We start from the raw sequence: 16582 nt of genomic DNA, 5'->3' as shown, positions 1-16582 counted from the left end.
GACAAAATTTCGTCATTTTCTAAAGATAAATTAAAACTCAGCTTGCATTTCTGTAAATGGTGATAGTTTTAACTGAGGACTCCTGTTAGGACTTTTATCTGTACAGGGTTGAGTCTGTGGTTGGGTGTTTTTCAGAAAAACAGTAGATGTTTTGCACTATATTCATTTCCCTCCCAGTTAGAAAGCAGTCTTTGAACACAAAATTGAGCTACTTCCCTGCTCAGTGGCCCCTCTGCTTCTGGGGGGCTGTGACCTCTCCTGCAGGTGGCCCCTTGCACACCCACACCCCTTGGCTTTCTGCTTGCATCCCTGCTCCCATAACTCCTTGAAAAACAGGACTGGAACATGGTGGTCTGGAAGCCAGGGTTCTCTTAAGACATAAAGCTCATTTTCACCTGAATTAACTTTAACATTTTTTTATAGTTTATTTATTTTTGAGACAGAGACAGAGCATGAGTGGGGGAGGGACAGAGAGAGAGGGAGACACAGAATCCAAAACAGGCTCCAGGCTCTGAGTTGTCAGCACAGAGCACGATGTGGGGCTCGAACCCATGGACTGTGAGATCGTGACCTGAGCCCAAGACGGATGCTTAACTGGCTGAGTCACCCACGCGCCCCTGAATGAGCTTTTAAAACAGTCCTGAGAACAATCTGGTTTGGGAGCTAGGATACATCCTTGTTTCCAGGAATGCTCCCAACGGATTCTGTGACATCCACATTTATTTAAATTAGGTGCTCCCCTGTGGATGGAAAGTGGAGGTTTTCTCTGGGTCCAGGTGACTAGCTCATGTGTAGGTGGGTCACAGCACCGTGGCCTCTTCTCGAAATGGTTCATCCCCTGAGCTTCCCTTAGTGATCACATCTCACCCTTTGTCTTCATGGTCTAACCACCTCTGTGTAAGTCACCATTGTTTAGCGTTTGTTCTGTGGTGTCCCAGGACACTGTGACATGTTTGCTTTTCTCCTATCGTGTTTGGGGGGGGGGCTTGGTTTTGCCAGGATCGAGGTCTCCGTGGTGCCCTAGAGGTGGCCGCCCAGGGACGTGTGCCTCTGAGGCTGCGGCTGCTTCACTCTCCTGTACTCACACGTCAGCAGCTCGCTCTGCCGTCCCTGAAACGGCGTTTCCCATGCAGCCGGAGGAAAATAACACCTTGTTCCTTTGGACACAGTCATGATATGGGTTGTGACAGGTATGCATTAGCTTCACAGCAAAATCATTAACTTTATGTTTGTCCTCAGCGTGCTGTCCTGTCTCCACCTCTTTCTGGTTTCATCCAGCTCAATGCCGCCCTGGGAAAGACCTGTAAGAATGCAGGTCTGCTTCACTGTAGGGATAAGTGGCTGAGTCAGTGTGTTCCAGTTCTGGCCTGATTCCTGTGGCGGTGGGGAGCTCTTCATTACTGGAGGTTCTGGCCTGGTTTTCACGCTTACTTCTCCTTCTGAGAGAGCAGTGGTAAAGAAAGAACCCCAGCCTCAGAGTGGGTTTGAGACACATAAACCATCTAGGGGCTACAGGGGGTCCAGAAGAAAGCCAAATTTGGATCCCAAGGAGGAGCACTGACATAGAGCGTAGGGAATAGACACTACCAGCCTCTGGGTTCCTGAGTCCATGGAGCACGGAACGCCCTGGTCATTTCATGTGGGCTCTGGTTGTGGGACAGGTGGTCTTAAACATCGGTGTTTACTGAGCCTTCATCTTTGTTGGGAACTTTGTTGAGGGTAGATACGAATCCCAATCTCTGTGATAGATGGACTGGCGGTCTTCCCACGGAGGAGAGAATGCAGATAACAGGACAATCAGTGGTCCCCCCAGGGCAGTGCACGGGCTCCCCAGGCTGCCGCTGTGATTTGGAATCGTCCTTCCCCCACTCCAGCAACCTTGGGCCTGCCTCCTCAGTACCAGCCAGGTGCCAGTGGACCAGGTCACCCCGTGTGCCTTGCTACCGTCAGGATTAAGTCCGGCATCTTGTGACAGGACAGGACCCCCGTGCTCCAGTCCGGGCCCAGCTCTCCATCCCTACCTTCCACACTCCGTGCCTCAATCCTAAAGCTGCTTGAGAAGTGAATTTCTTCTAATTGCCCTTGGCTACATTCTCCCTGACCCCTCTTCCCCTCCTCACATTGTGTGCTGTTTCGACTCTTCATTTTCCTTTTATCTGAAATGCTCACGCTATACCTTCCGTTCTCCGTCGCATCAGTCCAGGGTTATCTCCTCCTGGGGGGGTTTCTTACCGGCTGGATTCATAGGCTCCCATTTAGTGTATTGCAATTATTTGCCGATGTGGCCATTTTCTCCGCCAGGTGGAGAGCTGCTGAGTGTGTGGAGTGGTTTTCTTCTTCGACTGAGAATCCTCATCACCTGCTGCCTGGCCAGCTCCTCCCCGTCCTTAGAGACCCAGCCTCCAGCCATCGTCCCTGACAGAACTCTCGCTCCCTCCACTCCCGCTGCATTTGATTCTTCTGTTCCCACACTTATCACATTTCCCCTGTAAAATCTTGAATGACTTGATGAAACCAGAATCTAAAGAAGATGTTTTGACAAAAGAGAGAGGAAACTGGGGACAAGAAGGCCCCACAGAGGTAACTGCTAAGAGCCACGAAGAGGCTGTGAAACTGGTGGGTGGGGAGGAGGGATGTGTAAAGACTTCCCAAGGAACAACCAGTGGGATTTCCTGAGGAGGCTGGGATGGTAGAGGGCAGTCAGCTGAAATGACAGTATGGTAAGCTTGGGATCAAAGCAGAATTTCACACCACTCACCTGCCCAGTTGGTTGTGGCTGGGAAGGAAATGGGAATTTGTGTCTGATCGTGCTATTTTGAGCTGAGGGCAGGGAGTGTCTCACAGGCATTTGGAGGGTATTAGTCTGTTGTTGAGGAGGAGGGCCGTGTGGCCGGCTGTGTCACAGAAATACGGGGTTGAATTAATAGGGTACAGGGCCCTGAAGATGGCACTTGTGTTTGGATAAACTCTCTGAGCTGTGAGGAGCACACATGGTTAAGAACGGTCAGGGGAACAGGGTTGCAGGAGGAAGCCACTACAGGGGGACAGGTCCAGGACGTGCGAGGGACTTTGCGGTGGAGACTCACCCTCATTTTTCCCGTTATAGCCTTCCTCACCTCAGAGCTGGTGTTGGAGACAGAGATGCACTGAAATCTCTGTCTTAATCTCTGCCAGGCAGGAGCGTGGACAAGCCCCATGGAAACGGTCACTCTAGAAAACCAAACTATCACTGAGTTTGTCCTCCTTGGTTTCCATGACGTAGCTGAGCTGCGTCTCCTTTTCTTTATTGTGCTCACGGTTGTCTATGTGTCTATCGTCACGGGAAACGTGCTGATCATTGTGGCGGTGATTAGCTCACGCAGGCTCCACACACCCATGTACTTCTTCCTGGCTAACCTGTCCTTCCTGGAGATCCTCTACACCTCCACAGTCATGCCCAAAATGCTGGAGGGCTTCTTGCAGGAGGCGGCCATCTCTGTGGCTGGTTGCTTGCTGCAGTTCTTTATCTTCGGTTCTCTAGCCACGGCTGAGTGCTTCATGCTGGCTGTCATGGCCTATGATCGCTACTTGGCAATCTGCTACCCACTCCGCTACCCAGTCCTGATGGGACCCAGAGGCTGCTTGGGGCTGGTGGTCACAGCTTGGCTCTCTGGCTTCATGGTGGATGGACTGGTTGTGGCTTTAATGGGCCAGCTGAGGTTCTGTGGCCCTAACCACATTGACCACTTTTACTGTGACTTCATGCCCTTGGTGGGCCTGGCCTGCTCAGATCCCAGTGTGGCCCAGATGACAACATTCATTCTCTCTGTGGTCTGCCTCACTGTCCCCTTCGGGCTGATTCTGACATCCTATGCCCGTATCGTGGTAGCTGTGCTCAGAGTCCCTGCTGGGGCCCTGAGGCAGAAGGCATTCTCCACCTGCTCGTCCCACCTGGCGGTGGTGTCCACCTTCTACGGAACCCTCATGGTCTTGTATGTCGCACCCTCTGCCATCCGCTCCCAGCTCCTCTCCAAGGTCTTTGCCCTGCTGTATACCGTGGTCACCCCTCTTCTCAACCCTGTGATCTACACCCTGAGGAACAAGGAAGTCCATCACGCGTTGTGGAGACTTCTGTATGTCAAGCTCACCGAAACACTCAGTTGAGGGAGAATGGTGGTGAGGATTTTATTTGGACTTTGCATGTCTCCGTTGGGGTGTCCTTTAGGACTGGTTGGGGAATGAGAACTTTGTTCTATTTTGGTCTTTCCCTCTGGAAAATGTTCTATAGTTACTCTAAAAATGAGCACAGATTTCAAGTGCTAACTTAAAATTTACTTATATCTTTTGTTATTCTTTTTTAAAATAGGCTACGAATATTTGATATAGAAAACAGACATACAGAACAGCAACAGAAAGCAGACCTAGAAATATTGGCTACTTGTAATATGTGTGTGTGTGTGTGTGTGTGTGTGTGTGTGTGTGTGTGTATAAAACAACTTGGGCTGTAATACTTTGTAATCTGGTTTTTCCCTGGGCACTACATCTTAAACATCTTTCTATTTCAACAAGTATGTACTTATTCATTATTCTGGGGTTTTAGTGTGGTTAATGTGATTTGTTTAATCATCGATTGTGGGATTTTTTTACTTGTATACAGTTCTTTCACCGTGCAAACCTAGTTTACATCCAGATTTCCTACAATAAACCCTTAGGACTGAAACTGCCCAATCTCAGGATATATAATATTTTTTAACATTTAAAGATAAATGCATTTACTTTTTTTTTTTGCAGAAAATTTCAAGTATAAATGAAAGTAGTGAGAAAATTCTAATAACTCCATGTAACCATAATCCAGCTTTAGTATCTACATTTGCCAGCCCTATTTCAATGCCTTATAGCTCCTTTTTTTCTGCAGGATTTGAGAGCAACTTTCAGATGTGTGCATTGTGTAAGTACATATTCCACATACAAATATTTAGTGTGCTCCATGACTGGTAACGACATTTTTAAATTAAGTCTTAATTTTAATTCCATAGAGTTACCATACCATGCAATATTAGTTTCAGGAGTAAAATAAAGTGATTCGATACTTCCATGTAACACCTGGTGCTCATCATAACACGTGCACTCCTTAATACCCACCACCTATTTTGCCCATTCCCCCACCTGCATCTCTTCTGGTGACATCGGTCTGCTCTCTAAAGTTAAGTGTCTGTTTAGTGGTTCGCCTCTCTCTTTCCTCAGGAGCTTGTTTGTTTCTTAAATTACACAGACGAGTGAACTCATATGGTATTTGTCTTTCTCTAACTGACTTATTTTGCTTAGCATTATGCTCTCTACCTTCATCCTTGTCATTGCAAATGGCAAGATTTCATACTTTTTATTGCTGAGTAACATTCCATTGTGTATATATATCACATTTTCTCTATCTATTAATCAGTTGATGGACACTTGGGCCACTCTCATAATTTGACTATTGTAAATGATGCTGCAATAAAAATAGGGGTGCATGTATTCTTTGAACTGGCGTTTTCTCACTCTTTTGGTAAATATGTAGTGGTGCAATTTCTGGGTCATAAGGTAGTTCTATTTCTAACTTTTTGAGGAACCTCCATAATGTGTCCCACAGTGGCTTCACCAGTCTGCATTCCCACCAATAGTGTAAGAGGGCTCCCCTTTCTCTGTGTCCTCACCAACATCTGTTGTTTTCTGAGTTGTTCATTTTAGCCTTTCTGATAGGTGTGAAGTGGTTTCTCATTGTGGTTTTGGGTTGTATTTCCCTGATAATGAGTGATGTGTTTGGTAGAATTGCTCTGTGAAGCCATCTGGTCCTTGACTTTTGTTTGTTGGGAGTCTTCAAAACACTGATACAGGGTGCCTGAGTGGCTCAGTCAGTTAACTGTCTGATTCTTGAATTTGGCTCAGGCCATGATCTCATGGTTTGTGAGTTTGAGCCCCACATTGGTCTCCAGGCTGACAGTGTGGGGCCTGCTTGGGATCCTCTCTCTCTGCCTCTCCTCTACTCTCTCTCTGTGTCTCTCTTAAATAAACTTAAAATTTTTTTTTAAAATACTGATTCAATTATCTTACTAGCAATTGATGTATTCAAATTTTCTATTTCTTCTTTTCAGTTTTGGTAGTTTATATGTTTCTAGGAATTTAGCCTGCTTTTTTTTCCTGGGTTTTCCAATTTATTGGCATATAATTTTTCATAATACAGTTTTACAATGGTTTGTATTTCTCTGGGGTTGGTCACAATTTTCCTCTTATTTGTGATTTTATTTATTTAAGTTCTTTCTCTTTTTTTCTTGATGAGTGTAGCTAGAGGCTTATCAATTTTGTTATTGTTTTCAGTAAACCAGCTCCTGGTTTTATTGATTTGTTCTATTGTTTTTTTTTCAGGGTCTGTATCACTTATTTCTGCTCTAATCTTTATTATTTCCTTCTTCAGGTTTTGGGTTTTGTTTCGTTTTGTTTCTATCTTCTTTAGGTGTATGGTGAGGTTGTTTATTTGAGCTTTTTCTTGGCTCTTTAGGTAGATCTGTGTTGCTCTAAACTTCCCTCTTAGAACCACATTTTGCTCCATCCCAAAAGTTTTGGAGCATTGTGTTTTCATTTCTATTTGTTTCTATGTACTTTTGATTTCTTCTTTTATTTCTTGGTTGACCCATTCATAATATAGTAACCTGTTATTTGGCCTCAATTTATTTGTGGTCTTTCCAGAATTTTTCTTGTGGTTGATTTCTATTTCCATTGTGTTGTGATCAGAAAAGATGCATGGAATGGCTGATCTGTTTGAATTTGTTGAGACATGTCTCATGGCCTAATATGTGATCTTTTCTAGAGAGTGTTCATTTCATGGGCACTTGGTAACGATGTGTATTCTGCTGTGTTATAGTGGAATGCTCTGAATATATCTGTTAAGTCTATCTGGTCTAGTATGTCTGTCAAAGCCATTGTTTCCATGTTGATTTTCCATTTGGATGATCTATCCATTGATGTAAGCCTTAAAGTCCTCTACTCTTACTGTATTACTATCTATTAGTTCCTTCATGTTTGTTGTTAATTGTTTTATGTATTTGGGTGCCCTCGTGTTGGGCCCATTAGTATTTGCAATTATTTTATATTCTTGTTGGATCATGCCCTTTATTATTATATATTATCCTTCTTTGTCTCTTTGTCTTTGGTTTAAAGTCCATTTTGTCCAGTGTAAGTATTGCTACCCCAGCTTTCTTTTGAGAACCGTTTGGATAATAAAAGTTTCTCCATCCCCTCACTTTCAAATTTCAGGTCTGTTTAATTCTGAAGTGCGTCTCTTGTAGGAAGCATATAGATAAGTTTTTAAAAAATCAACTCTTTTAACCCATGTCTTTTGATCGGTGTGTTTACTCCATTGATATTCAAAGTAATTATTGATAGATGTGTATTTATTGCCATTTTGTTACTTGTTTTGTGGTTGTTTCTATAATTTTTCTCTGTCTTCTCTTCTCTTGCTCTCTTTCATGGTTTCCTGGTTTTCTTTCGTGATATTCTTGAATTCTCTTTATTCTTTGCTCGTTTTTAACTGGCTTTTGATTTGTAGTTACTATTAGGTTTATATATAACATCTGCACATAATAGCCCATATTAAACTGATAGTTGCTTAAGTTTGAGTGCATTCTTTACCCCATTTTAGGGATATGGTGTCATATTTTGACATCCACTTATTTTGTGAGTGTTCTGACTGATTTTTACAGATATAATTATTTTTCATACTCTCATTTACGGTCTTTCCACTCAAAGATTTCTCTTTAACATTTATTGCAGGGCTGGTTTAGTGGTCACAGACTCCTTGTTTTTGTTTGCATGAGAAACTCTTTATCTCTCTTTCCATTCTGAATGATAGCCTTGCTGGCTAGAGTATTTTTGGCTGCAGATTTTTTCCATTCCGCACTTTCAATATGTCATGCTGATCCATTCTGGTTTGCAAAGTTTATGCTGAAAGATCCTCTGATAACCTTATGGGGTTTCCTTTTGTACATAACTGGCTTCTTTTCTCCTTCTGCTTTTAAAATTCTCTCTTTTGACTCCTTTTTGCCATTTTAATTACTGTGTGTTCTTGCCATGAACATCGTTAGGTCAATTTTTTGATCTGGATTTGTTTCTTTCCACTAGAAAGAAGTCTTCATCTATTATTTCTTTAAAAAAAATTCTTCCCCCTTTACTGTCTCTTTTTCTGGGATCCTTATAATATGAATGTTATTATACTTGATGGAGTCACTAAGTTCCCTAAGTCTGGTTGCATAATTTTTTTCCTCTCATTTGTTCAGCTTGATTACTATCCATTACTTTGCCTTCCAGATCATTAATTCTATCTTCTGCTTTATCTAGCCTGTTACTTATTCTATCAAGTATATTTTTTGTTTCATTTATTTGTTTTTCACCTCTGGTTATTTTTTTTTAAATCTCTTTGTTAAGGGACCCACTGATGTCCTCTGCTACTTTCCCAAATCCAGTGAGTATCTTTATGATCATTACTTTAAATTTTGTATCAGGCATACTACTTAAGTCTGTTTTGCCCTTGCTGTGGTTTGCTCTTGCTGTGGATTGGTCCTGTTACTTCATTTGAGACATATTTCTCTCTCTCCTCGTTTTTTTTCTAGCTCTCTGTGCCTGTCTCTTTGTGTGTTAGAGAAGTCATTATGTCTCTTGTTCTTGATAGAAATGGACTTATGAAGAAAAGGTCTTGAAATGCCCTGCAGTGTCCTCCTTTTCCAGGACCTGGCACTTCAGGGAGTGTCACTGGTGTGTGTTGCACGTGCTCTGCTGTGTTCTCATCTGTTTTCCCTTCTGTTAAGTTATCTCCAGTGGCCTTTCTTCCCCTGTGGGCAGAGTTTGGTCCCTGGCAGGTGTAGAGTGGTGTGCTTGTTGAGTGAGATCTGTAGACACTGCTGCAAGGATGGCCGGCTCTAGGGGATCCACAATGGGCATATGGGTGGGTCCCCCACTTTTAATAAGATGTGACTCAGGCTTCTGTTGCCACAGCCATATCTCCCTGCCACAGCAGCCAAGACTGAGGCCCCTTATAAGGTGAAGGTTGGGAGATATAGTGCTTGTGAAGTTTGCATTGGCGTTCTGGCGGGGGGGAAGCCTGCAGTGCTGGGACTGAGGCAAGTGTGGCTGGAAAGTTTGGGCAAGGAAGCACGTGGGAGTGGGGCTTGGTGCATGCAAGTTAGGAAGAAGTGTGGAGGCAGTGTTGGTTTTCACAAGTAGCCATGTACTTATGCTTGGATGCGGGGGAGGGAAATAGCACTGGCCAGTTCCTTTGTACCTGGAGGAGTCTTTCTGAGAAACGTCTCTCTCAAGACATGTTCTGCGATGAGTAAATCCTCCTGTCTCCCATGGTGTTTTTCTTTTTTTCTTTTTTCTTTTCTTTTTTTTCCATGGAGGGTCAGAGAGAGAGGGAAACACAGAATCTGAAACAGGCTCCAGGCTCCGAGCTAGCTGTCAGCACAGGGCCCGACATGGGCTTGAACCCATGAACCGTGAGATCATGACCTGAGCCAAAGTCGGACGCTTAACTGATGGAGCCACCCAGGCGCCCCCACCCCTGGTGTTTTTCAGACTACTGGCTCTATGCTGTATCTGCTCAGGCTGCTTGTGCTGACTCTTTAAGGGCTGGGACTGAGCTTCCTAATGTCCTCAGGACTCTCCCAGAGCCAAGCAGGTTGATTTTAAGAATTCCAGACTGTAATTTGAGGCTGTTTGGAAGAACTCATAAAATTCAACCCCTTTTGCCTTCAAAGGCAAATGTTTTGGGGGTTCATCTTCCCTGCACAGGTGCCCCAGCGTGATCATCTGATTCTTGCCCGTCACCATGGTCTCGGCTTCCTGTGGTCCACAGATGGACACAGTCCTTGTTGGTCTCAAATTGCATCTGTTCTTTTCCAGTCTTCTTTGGTGATCTCTTCTCTGCCCTTGGTATTTGAATTTGTTCTGCCAATCTTTGGGTCTTTTTCTGGGATATTGAAGCTGATGTGAGTGTTATCTCATTGTATCTCTGGGAGGAGGGGGTTTAGGATCCTGGCCATCTGCCATCTTCCCAGTCTCATCTATAAAGACATTTAAAAAAAAATTCAGGCCTATCTGAAGAAGCTTGAAAGGCCCCAAATACACAACCTAACCTTGCACCTAAAGGAGATAGAAAAGAAGCAGCAAATGAGGCCCAAAGCTTGAAGAAGGGATATAATATGGATTAGAGTGGAAATAAGTGGTATAGAATTAAAAAAATCGGTAGAATAGATCAATGAATTGAAGAGCTGGTTTTTTGAAAGAATAACCAAAATTAATAACACTTTAGCCAAACTTCTTACAAAGAAAAGAGAGAGGACCCAAATAAATAAAATTATGAATACAAGAGGAGAGATCACAACCAACACCAAAGAAATAGAATTATAAGAGAATACTATGACAAATAATATGTCAACAAGCTGGACATTCAGGAATAAATAGGAAAACACCTAGGTACTAACACACTACCAAAAATCAAACAGGAAGAAATAGAAAATTGGAACAGACCCATAACCATCAAAGAAACTGACTCAGTTTTTTAAAGTGTCCCCACAAGTAAAAGTCCTGGGTCAGATGGCATCCCAGGGGAATTCTTCCAGACATTTAAAGAAAAGTTAATACCTATTCCCCTCAAACTGTTCCAAAAAAATAGGAATAGAAGGAAAGTTTCCAAACTCATTCTATGAAACCAGCATTACCTTGATTCCCAAACCAGACAAAGACCCCACTAAAAGGCCAATATCCTTGATGAACCCGGATGCAAAAATTCTCAACAAGATACTATCAAATCGAATCTATCAGTACATTAAAAGAATTATTCACCACAATCAAGTGGGATTTATTCCTGGGCTGCAGGGCTGGTTTACTGTTTGCAAATCAATCAGTGTGATAAACCACATTAATAAAAGAAAGGATAAGAACCTTATGATCCTTTCAATAGATGCAGAAAAAGAATTTGACAAAATACAACGTTTTTCTTGATAAAAACCCTCAGGAAAGTAGGGATAGAAGGAACATACCTCAAGATCACTACAGAGGCTGCTTATTTGTATGTGAAGAACTACACACATGTGGGGAAAAACTGAGAACTTCCCCAGGAACATGACAGGGATATCCACTATCACCAGTGTTGTTCAGCACAGTACTTGGAAGTCCTATTCTCAGCAGTCAGACAACAAAAATACATAAAAGGTATCCACATCAGCAAGGAAGAAGTCAAGCTTCCACTCTTTGCAGATAACCTGATACTCTACCTGGAAAACCCAAAAGACTCCACACACAAAAAAACTGCTGGAACCAATGCATAAATTCAGCAAAGTTGCAAGATATAAAATCAATGTACAGAGATCAGTTGCATTTCTATACACTATTAATAAAGCAGCAGAAAGACATATCAGAGAATTGATCCCATTTACAATTGCACCAAAAACCATAAGATACCTAGGATTAAACCTAACCAAGAAGGTAAAAGATGTGTATGCTCAAAACTCTACATGAACAAAATTGAAAAAGACACAAAGAAATGGAAAAACACTACATGCTCAGGGATTGGAAGAATAAATATTGTTAAAATGTTGCTGCTACCCAAAGCAATCTACACATTCAATGCAATCCCTATCAAAACAACACCAGCATTTTTCACAGAGCTAGAACAAACAATTCTAAAATTTTTCTTGAGACACAAAAGACCCCAAATAGACAAAGTAATGTTGAAAAAGAAAATCAAAACTGGAGACATCACAATTCCAGACTTCAGACAGCTATAATCATCAAGACAGTATGGTGAAAAAAAAAAAAGACACATAGATCAATGAAACAGAATAGAGAACCCAGAAATGGACCCACAAATATACAGCCAACTAATCTTGACAAAGCAGAAAAGAATATCCAATGGGTAATGGGCCTTAAGGAGGGCACTTATGAGGTTGAGCACCGGCTGGTGTATCAAAGTGATGAATCATTGGCTTCTCCTCCTGAAGCCAAGACTACACTGTGTATTAACTAACTTGAATATAAATTAAAAGAATAAAAACAAACGCAGAGACAGTGACATTATGATCAGAATCTCCTCAATGTCGTTTAATTCACAAGCCATGTTCAATTTTTCCAGTTATCTTTAAGTAAATTCTTACACTTAGGATTTGAGCAAGATTTTTACAACATATCTTGTTTTATGTTTCATAGCACCTCCCCTCTTTTTATCATGTCATTGATCTATAGGGAAATCTGACAATCTCTCCTATAGGTGTTCTATATTCTAAATTAGACTTACTGCTCTTTATAGTTTTGCTTAACTTCTATTCCTATATCCTACATAGACTTGTCTTGGCCGGTCTCCACCTATTGAGGGTGATGCAGTCAGCGAGGGGTGGCTGGGCACTTACTTGGGCCCTCACTGACATTTCCCTGATGGGAGTCAATATTGTGGCTAGACTGGCTGTTAGGATTGTCGTTATAATTGCAAGACACACTCCAGCGACAGCCATCAGGGAGCTTTGAAAAGATAAGGTCTAATACGTGTCCTGTGGGTACACAGTACCACTGGGGCCCCACAGGACTTGGGTAAACGAAGAGAGCACGGGGGCCTGGGGCTCTGCCTGCACTGGGATCAGGGGAGGAGTGTCTAGGATATTGTGCGTTTATTCTTCTTTGCTGAATTTAAAACAGAAGAGCAGGAATTAAAGCACAGGAAGGGAAAACCAGGGTCACCTGAGTGACGAGCTATCTATGTCACCAGGGCTTTCTCAAAGAGGAGCTGCAGGGGTGGGGCTCTCTGCTCCTTGTGCAGTCATGTGTTTGGCAATAAGTTTATCCCAGGAGGCTGACTTTGCAATGGATAATAAAAAAGCTTAATGTCAGGCACCTACATTACAATAAAAAAAACTAATGGTTACCACTTACACTACGAAACTGATACTGATAGAAGCTTGAGTAGATCTTTGATAACTTTTAGGCAGAATATCTCAAAGTTGCTGTTTTATTTCCGTTGTACCATCTCATGAGAAAGTATGTGTCCTACTTTCAGTGATTCTATTTATATTGTTGACCAGTCGGTTCAGGTGGTGTCAGTCAGTTCCACACTTTATTTAATTTCCAATCAATCTTTCACCTGATTATATTATTTTATCATATTGTTACATTATAATTTTTAAAAACATTTTTATTTATTTTTGAGAGAGAAAGAGAGAGACAGACAGACAGACAGAGAAACTGGGGAGAGTCAGAGAGAAGGAGACACAGAATCCTTGGGCTCCAGGCTCTGCGCTGTCAGCACAGAGCCCAACGATGGGGCTCAAACCTGCAAACTGCAAGATCATGACCTGAGCCAAAGTCAGACACTCAACCTACTGAGTCACCCAGGCGTACCTCACCTAATGATTTTACAATCCATTCATGATTTATGCCTAAAATGATTTACTCTTCAAGCATAATTCCTTTTGGAAAATTATGAATAATTAATACACAGTGTTATATTAGTTTGAGGTGTAGAATAAAATGGTTGAACAATTCTCTAAATGACTCAGTGCTAATCAGGATAAGTGTACTCTTTTTGGGGGGGGGGAAGATAAGTGTATTCAATCAATTTCACCATCTCCTATGCACCTCCCTTCCAGCAACTACCAGCTCGTTCTCTGTACCTAAGAGTCACTATGTCTCTGTCTCTTTATCTCTATCTCTTTTGTCTTTTTTTTCTCTTGTTTGTTCATTTGTTTGTTGTCTTAACTTTTACAAATAAAAAAATAACATGGCATTTGTCTTTCTCTTACTGACTTACTTCATTTAGCATTATACCCTGCAGGTCCATTCACACTGTCACAAATGCAGGATTTCCTTCTTTCTCATGACTGAAAAATATTCCATCATATGCCCAAATCTATGCCTGTGTCTACCTAGGGCAGATAACTGGACACATTAGGTGGAAGTTCTTTAGATCAAAAGGAACTAAGCTTGAAGAATTGTACCCAACAAGCCCCATCTGTACCTTGACCCAATATAGATGAAAAGATGTAGACTCTGACTGATGCAGTGGGATGAGTTTTTGGGATTATTTGGAGGGAGACTAAGTATGATTAGTGGGTGGGGACAATATTAATTATCATTAGAATTGGACTAGGGTGGATTAAGGATGTCCACAAAATTTGTGATGCTCTTTTCCGTGAAAGGTAGGGATTTCTTTTCTATGAAGTTTTTTAGGCCTGTGAATATTTTGTCCAAGAAATAGTAAAGGTGATGATAACATTGGTTCTTGGGTTTGTAAGAGAGATGACTGCAGCTTTTCCCTTGGTCTCTTGGCCCCCTTGCAGAGTGTCAAGCCTGAGGCCTCCATGCTGCAAAAGCACAGGATAGTCACGTGGAGAAAGTGGACCAAGGGAGACACAGATATTTTTCCAGCTCAGCTCTCTCATGCCAGGATGGTCAAGTCAGCCCAGCCATGACAGAAAGAATTACCAAGGAGAACCAACCCTTCCCTGTTGTGTTAGTCTCAATTTCAGACCCTCAGAAGACTGCAATTTACTGGTATAAATGTCTTCAGCTTTTGCATTTGGGGAAGCTAGTGTGTTATGCAGCAATAGCTAACCAGATAATGACGTGCTTTTCTCTGATTCATGACCTCCGTGCGTCTTGGATATTATAAAGACTTCTGATCAATAGAAATGATGGGCATTAGACAGTTCAGGGTAGAAGATGCTTCTCCACACACACTTATTTTCTTTTTAATAAACAAAAGTAGAATGGAGGTCACAAAAATGATACAGTTGGAAGATAGAACCAGCATGTGAATGAGATTAATGGAGGTCACAAAAATGATACAGTTGGAAGATAGAACCAGCATGTGAATGAGATTAGAGTCATATTGTTCAGGTTCACAAAAATGAATGCAGAGAATTTGAGTCCTGGAACTCATGAAGGTCTGTCACAGTTCTTATCTGTATCTGTAAATAGTAATAAATGCTGCGCCCCCCCCCCCCATCCCTCAGTCCCAGTAGCCACTCTGAGGACTCAGAAAGTAGGGAACCTAGTGCCTCCTGACATTAGCTCCAGAAATGCCTCAGCAACTACGACTTCAAGTTTTCATTACATTTGGGTTTAGTTACAACTAAGGAACAGAAGACAACATGTTGATGAATTGTTCACATTTCATCAGTATTATGTTATATTGCATCACAACAGTAACTGGAAATTAGCAAAGAAATAGGAAAAAAAAAACCAGAAAAATAGGAACATTTTCCATGACTAAACACGGAGGGAAAATTTACTTACTAATTAAGTATAGAGGAACTCTGAGATTTTAATTTCATTCTGTCCCCACTTTTAACAATATTTAACAGCAATCCTTTACTAATCATCCCACTGACATTTAAAAAAAAATGTCTGGAGGTAGAGGATCCTAACCACTTTAGATAAACCATTGTCTATTTATCCCTGCCAATTAGTGTTTAAATCATTTGTTTTAATCACTTATTTGCCTCCAACTTAGGGAAAAAAGAAGTCATAACATGCTGGTTATAAATTCTTCTTAACTCATTCTCATTTATGAATCATCATTTCTTATATGATCAACTATGGCTCAAATTCAACTCCTCAAAATATAACAGCATAAAAATTTTATTTCTCACATTAAAATACGTTTAGAAGGACTACAGAGATAAATAGCCCTAAATATTTATTCATGTACCCAATACATGCATAATGCAGGCATATTTCTATCCTCAATTTCATTAGAGAATTCTTAAGAATACATAAAAAATTCAGTTTTATGGACTGTTACTCTGAACACAAATTGCATATTAGGATTCCATGACTGGTGTCCCATGGGTTCGTGTTTCCTTTATGCTACTGCGGAATGCATTATTTAACATAATCAGGCTGGACTTTTGCACTTGTCTTTTCTTTGGACACTCCACCTGTTACACATATTGTACATGATCTGAGAAGCCGTGTAACTTCATACACCAACTTTATCATTACCTGTTGGTTCCTGTCCTAGAAGTGTGCTCTAGACATGTTCATGTTGGCTCTCCTGGTGAAGACATTACTCAAAGCGGCCTTCACATCCTTGTTCCTCAGTGTGTAGATCAGTGGGTTCAGCACAGGAGTCACCACAGTGTACATGATGGCAGCGATCAGTTCCTGGTCCATGGAGCTGCCTGAGGCAGGACGGATGTAAATGGAGACAACAGGAACGTAGAGAAGAATGACCACCATGAAGTGAGAGGCACACGTGGACAGTGCTTTGTGGAGAGCGCTACAGGAGTGGGTCTTGGAGAAAAGAGAGATGATAATGGAGAAGTAGGAGAGAAGAGTTAGGAAGAAAGGGCCCATGGCAATGGTCCCGGTAACTGTGTTGAGAAGCCACTGGTTGAGCTCTGTGTTTCCACAGGCCAACTCCAGCAAAGGCTTGACATCACAGAAGAAGTGATGGATCAGATTAGAACCACAGAAGTTCAAGCGAGAGGTCATCGTGGAGTGCAACAGGGCATGGAAAAAGCCAATGGTCCAGACAGTGACGGCCATCTGGGTACAGAGCTGGTAATTCATGATGACAGAGTAA

The 16582-nt window shown here is 42.0% G+C and overlaps 2 protein-coding genes across 2 annotated transcripts in view; one reads left to right on the top strand and one right to left on the bottom strand.

Moving 5' to 3' along the window:
• Window positions 1-3195: 3195 nt before the first annotated feature.
• Window positions 3196-4143, top strand: LOC115296437 (olfactory receptor 11A1). The gene has a single exon (XM_029944895.1). It carries the CDS (start codon window positions 3196-3198, stop codon window positions 4141-4143), a length of 948 nt encoding a protein of 315 aa, XP_029800755.1.
• An 11871-nt stretch (window positions 4144-16014) lies between these two features.
• Window positions 16015-16582, bottom strand: part of LOC115296544 (olfactory receptor 12D2-like) — a 32784-nt gene continuing 32216 nt past the window's right edge. The window contains exon 2 of the mRNA XM_029945010.1: window positions 16015-16582. Within this exon, the coding sequence (XP_029800870.1) occupies window positions 16015-16582 (568 nt within the window).

The sequence above is a fragment of the Suricata suricatta genome, chromosome 7 (assembly GCF_006229205.1).
Source record: "Suricata suricatta isolate VVHF042 chromosome 7, meerkat_22Aug2017_6uvM2_HiC, whole genome shotgun sequence".
NCBI classification, from domain to species: domain Eukaryota; kingdom Metazoa; phylum Chordata; class Mammalia; order Carnivora; family Herpestidae; genus Suricata; species Suricata suricatta.
The sequence above is the reverse complement of the archived record's forward strand: the minus strand, read 5'-3'. Positions and strand labels throughout refer to the sequence as shown.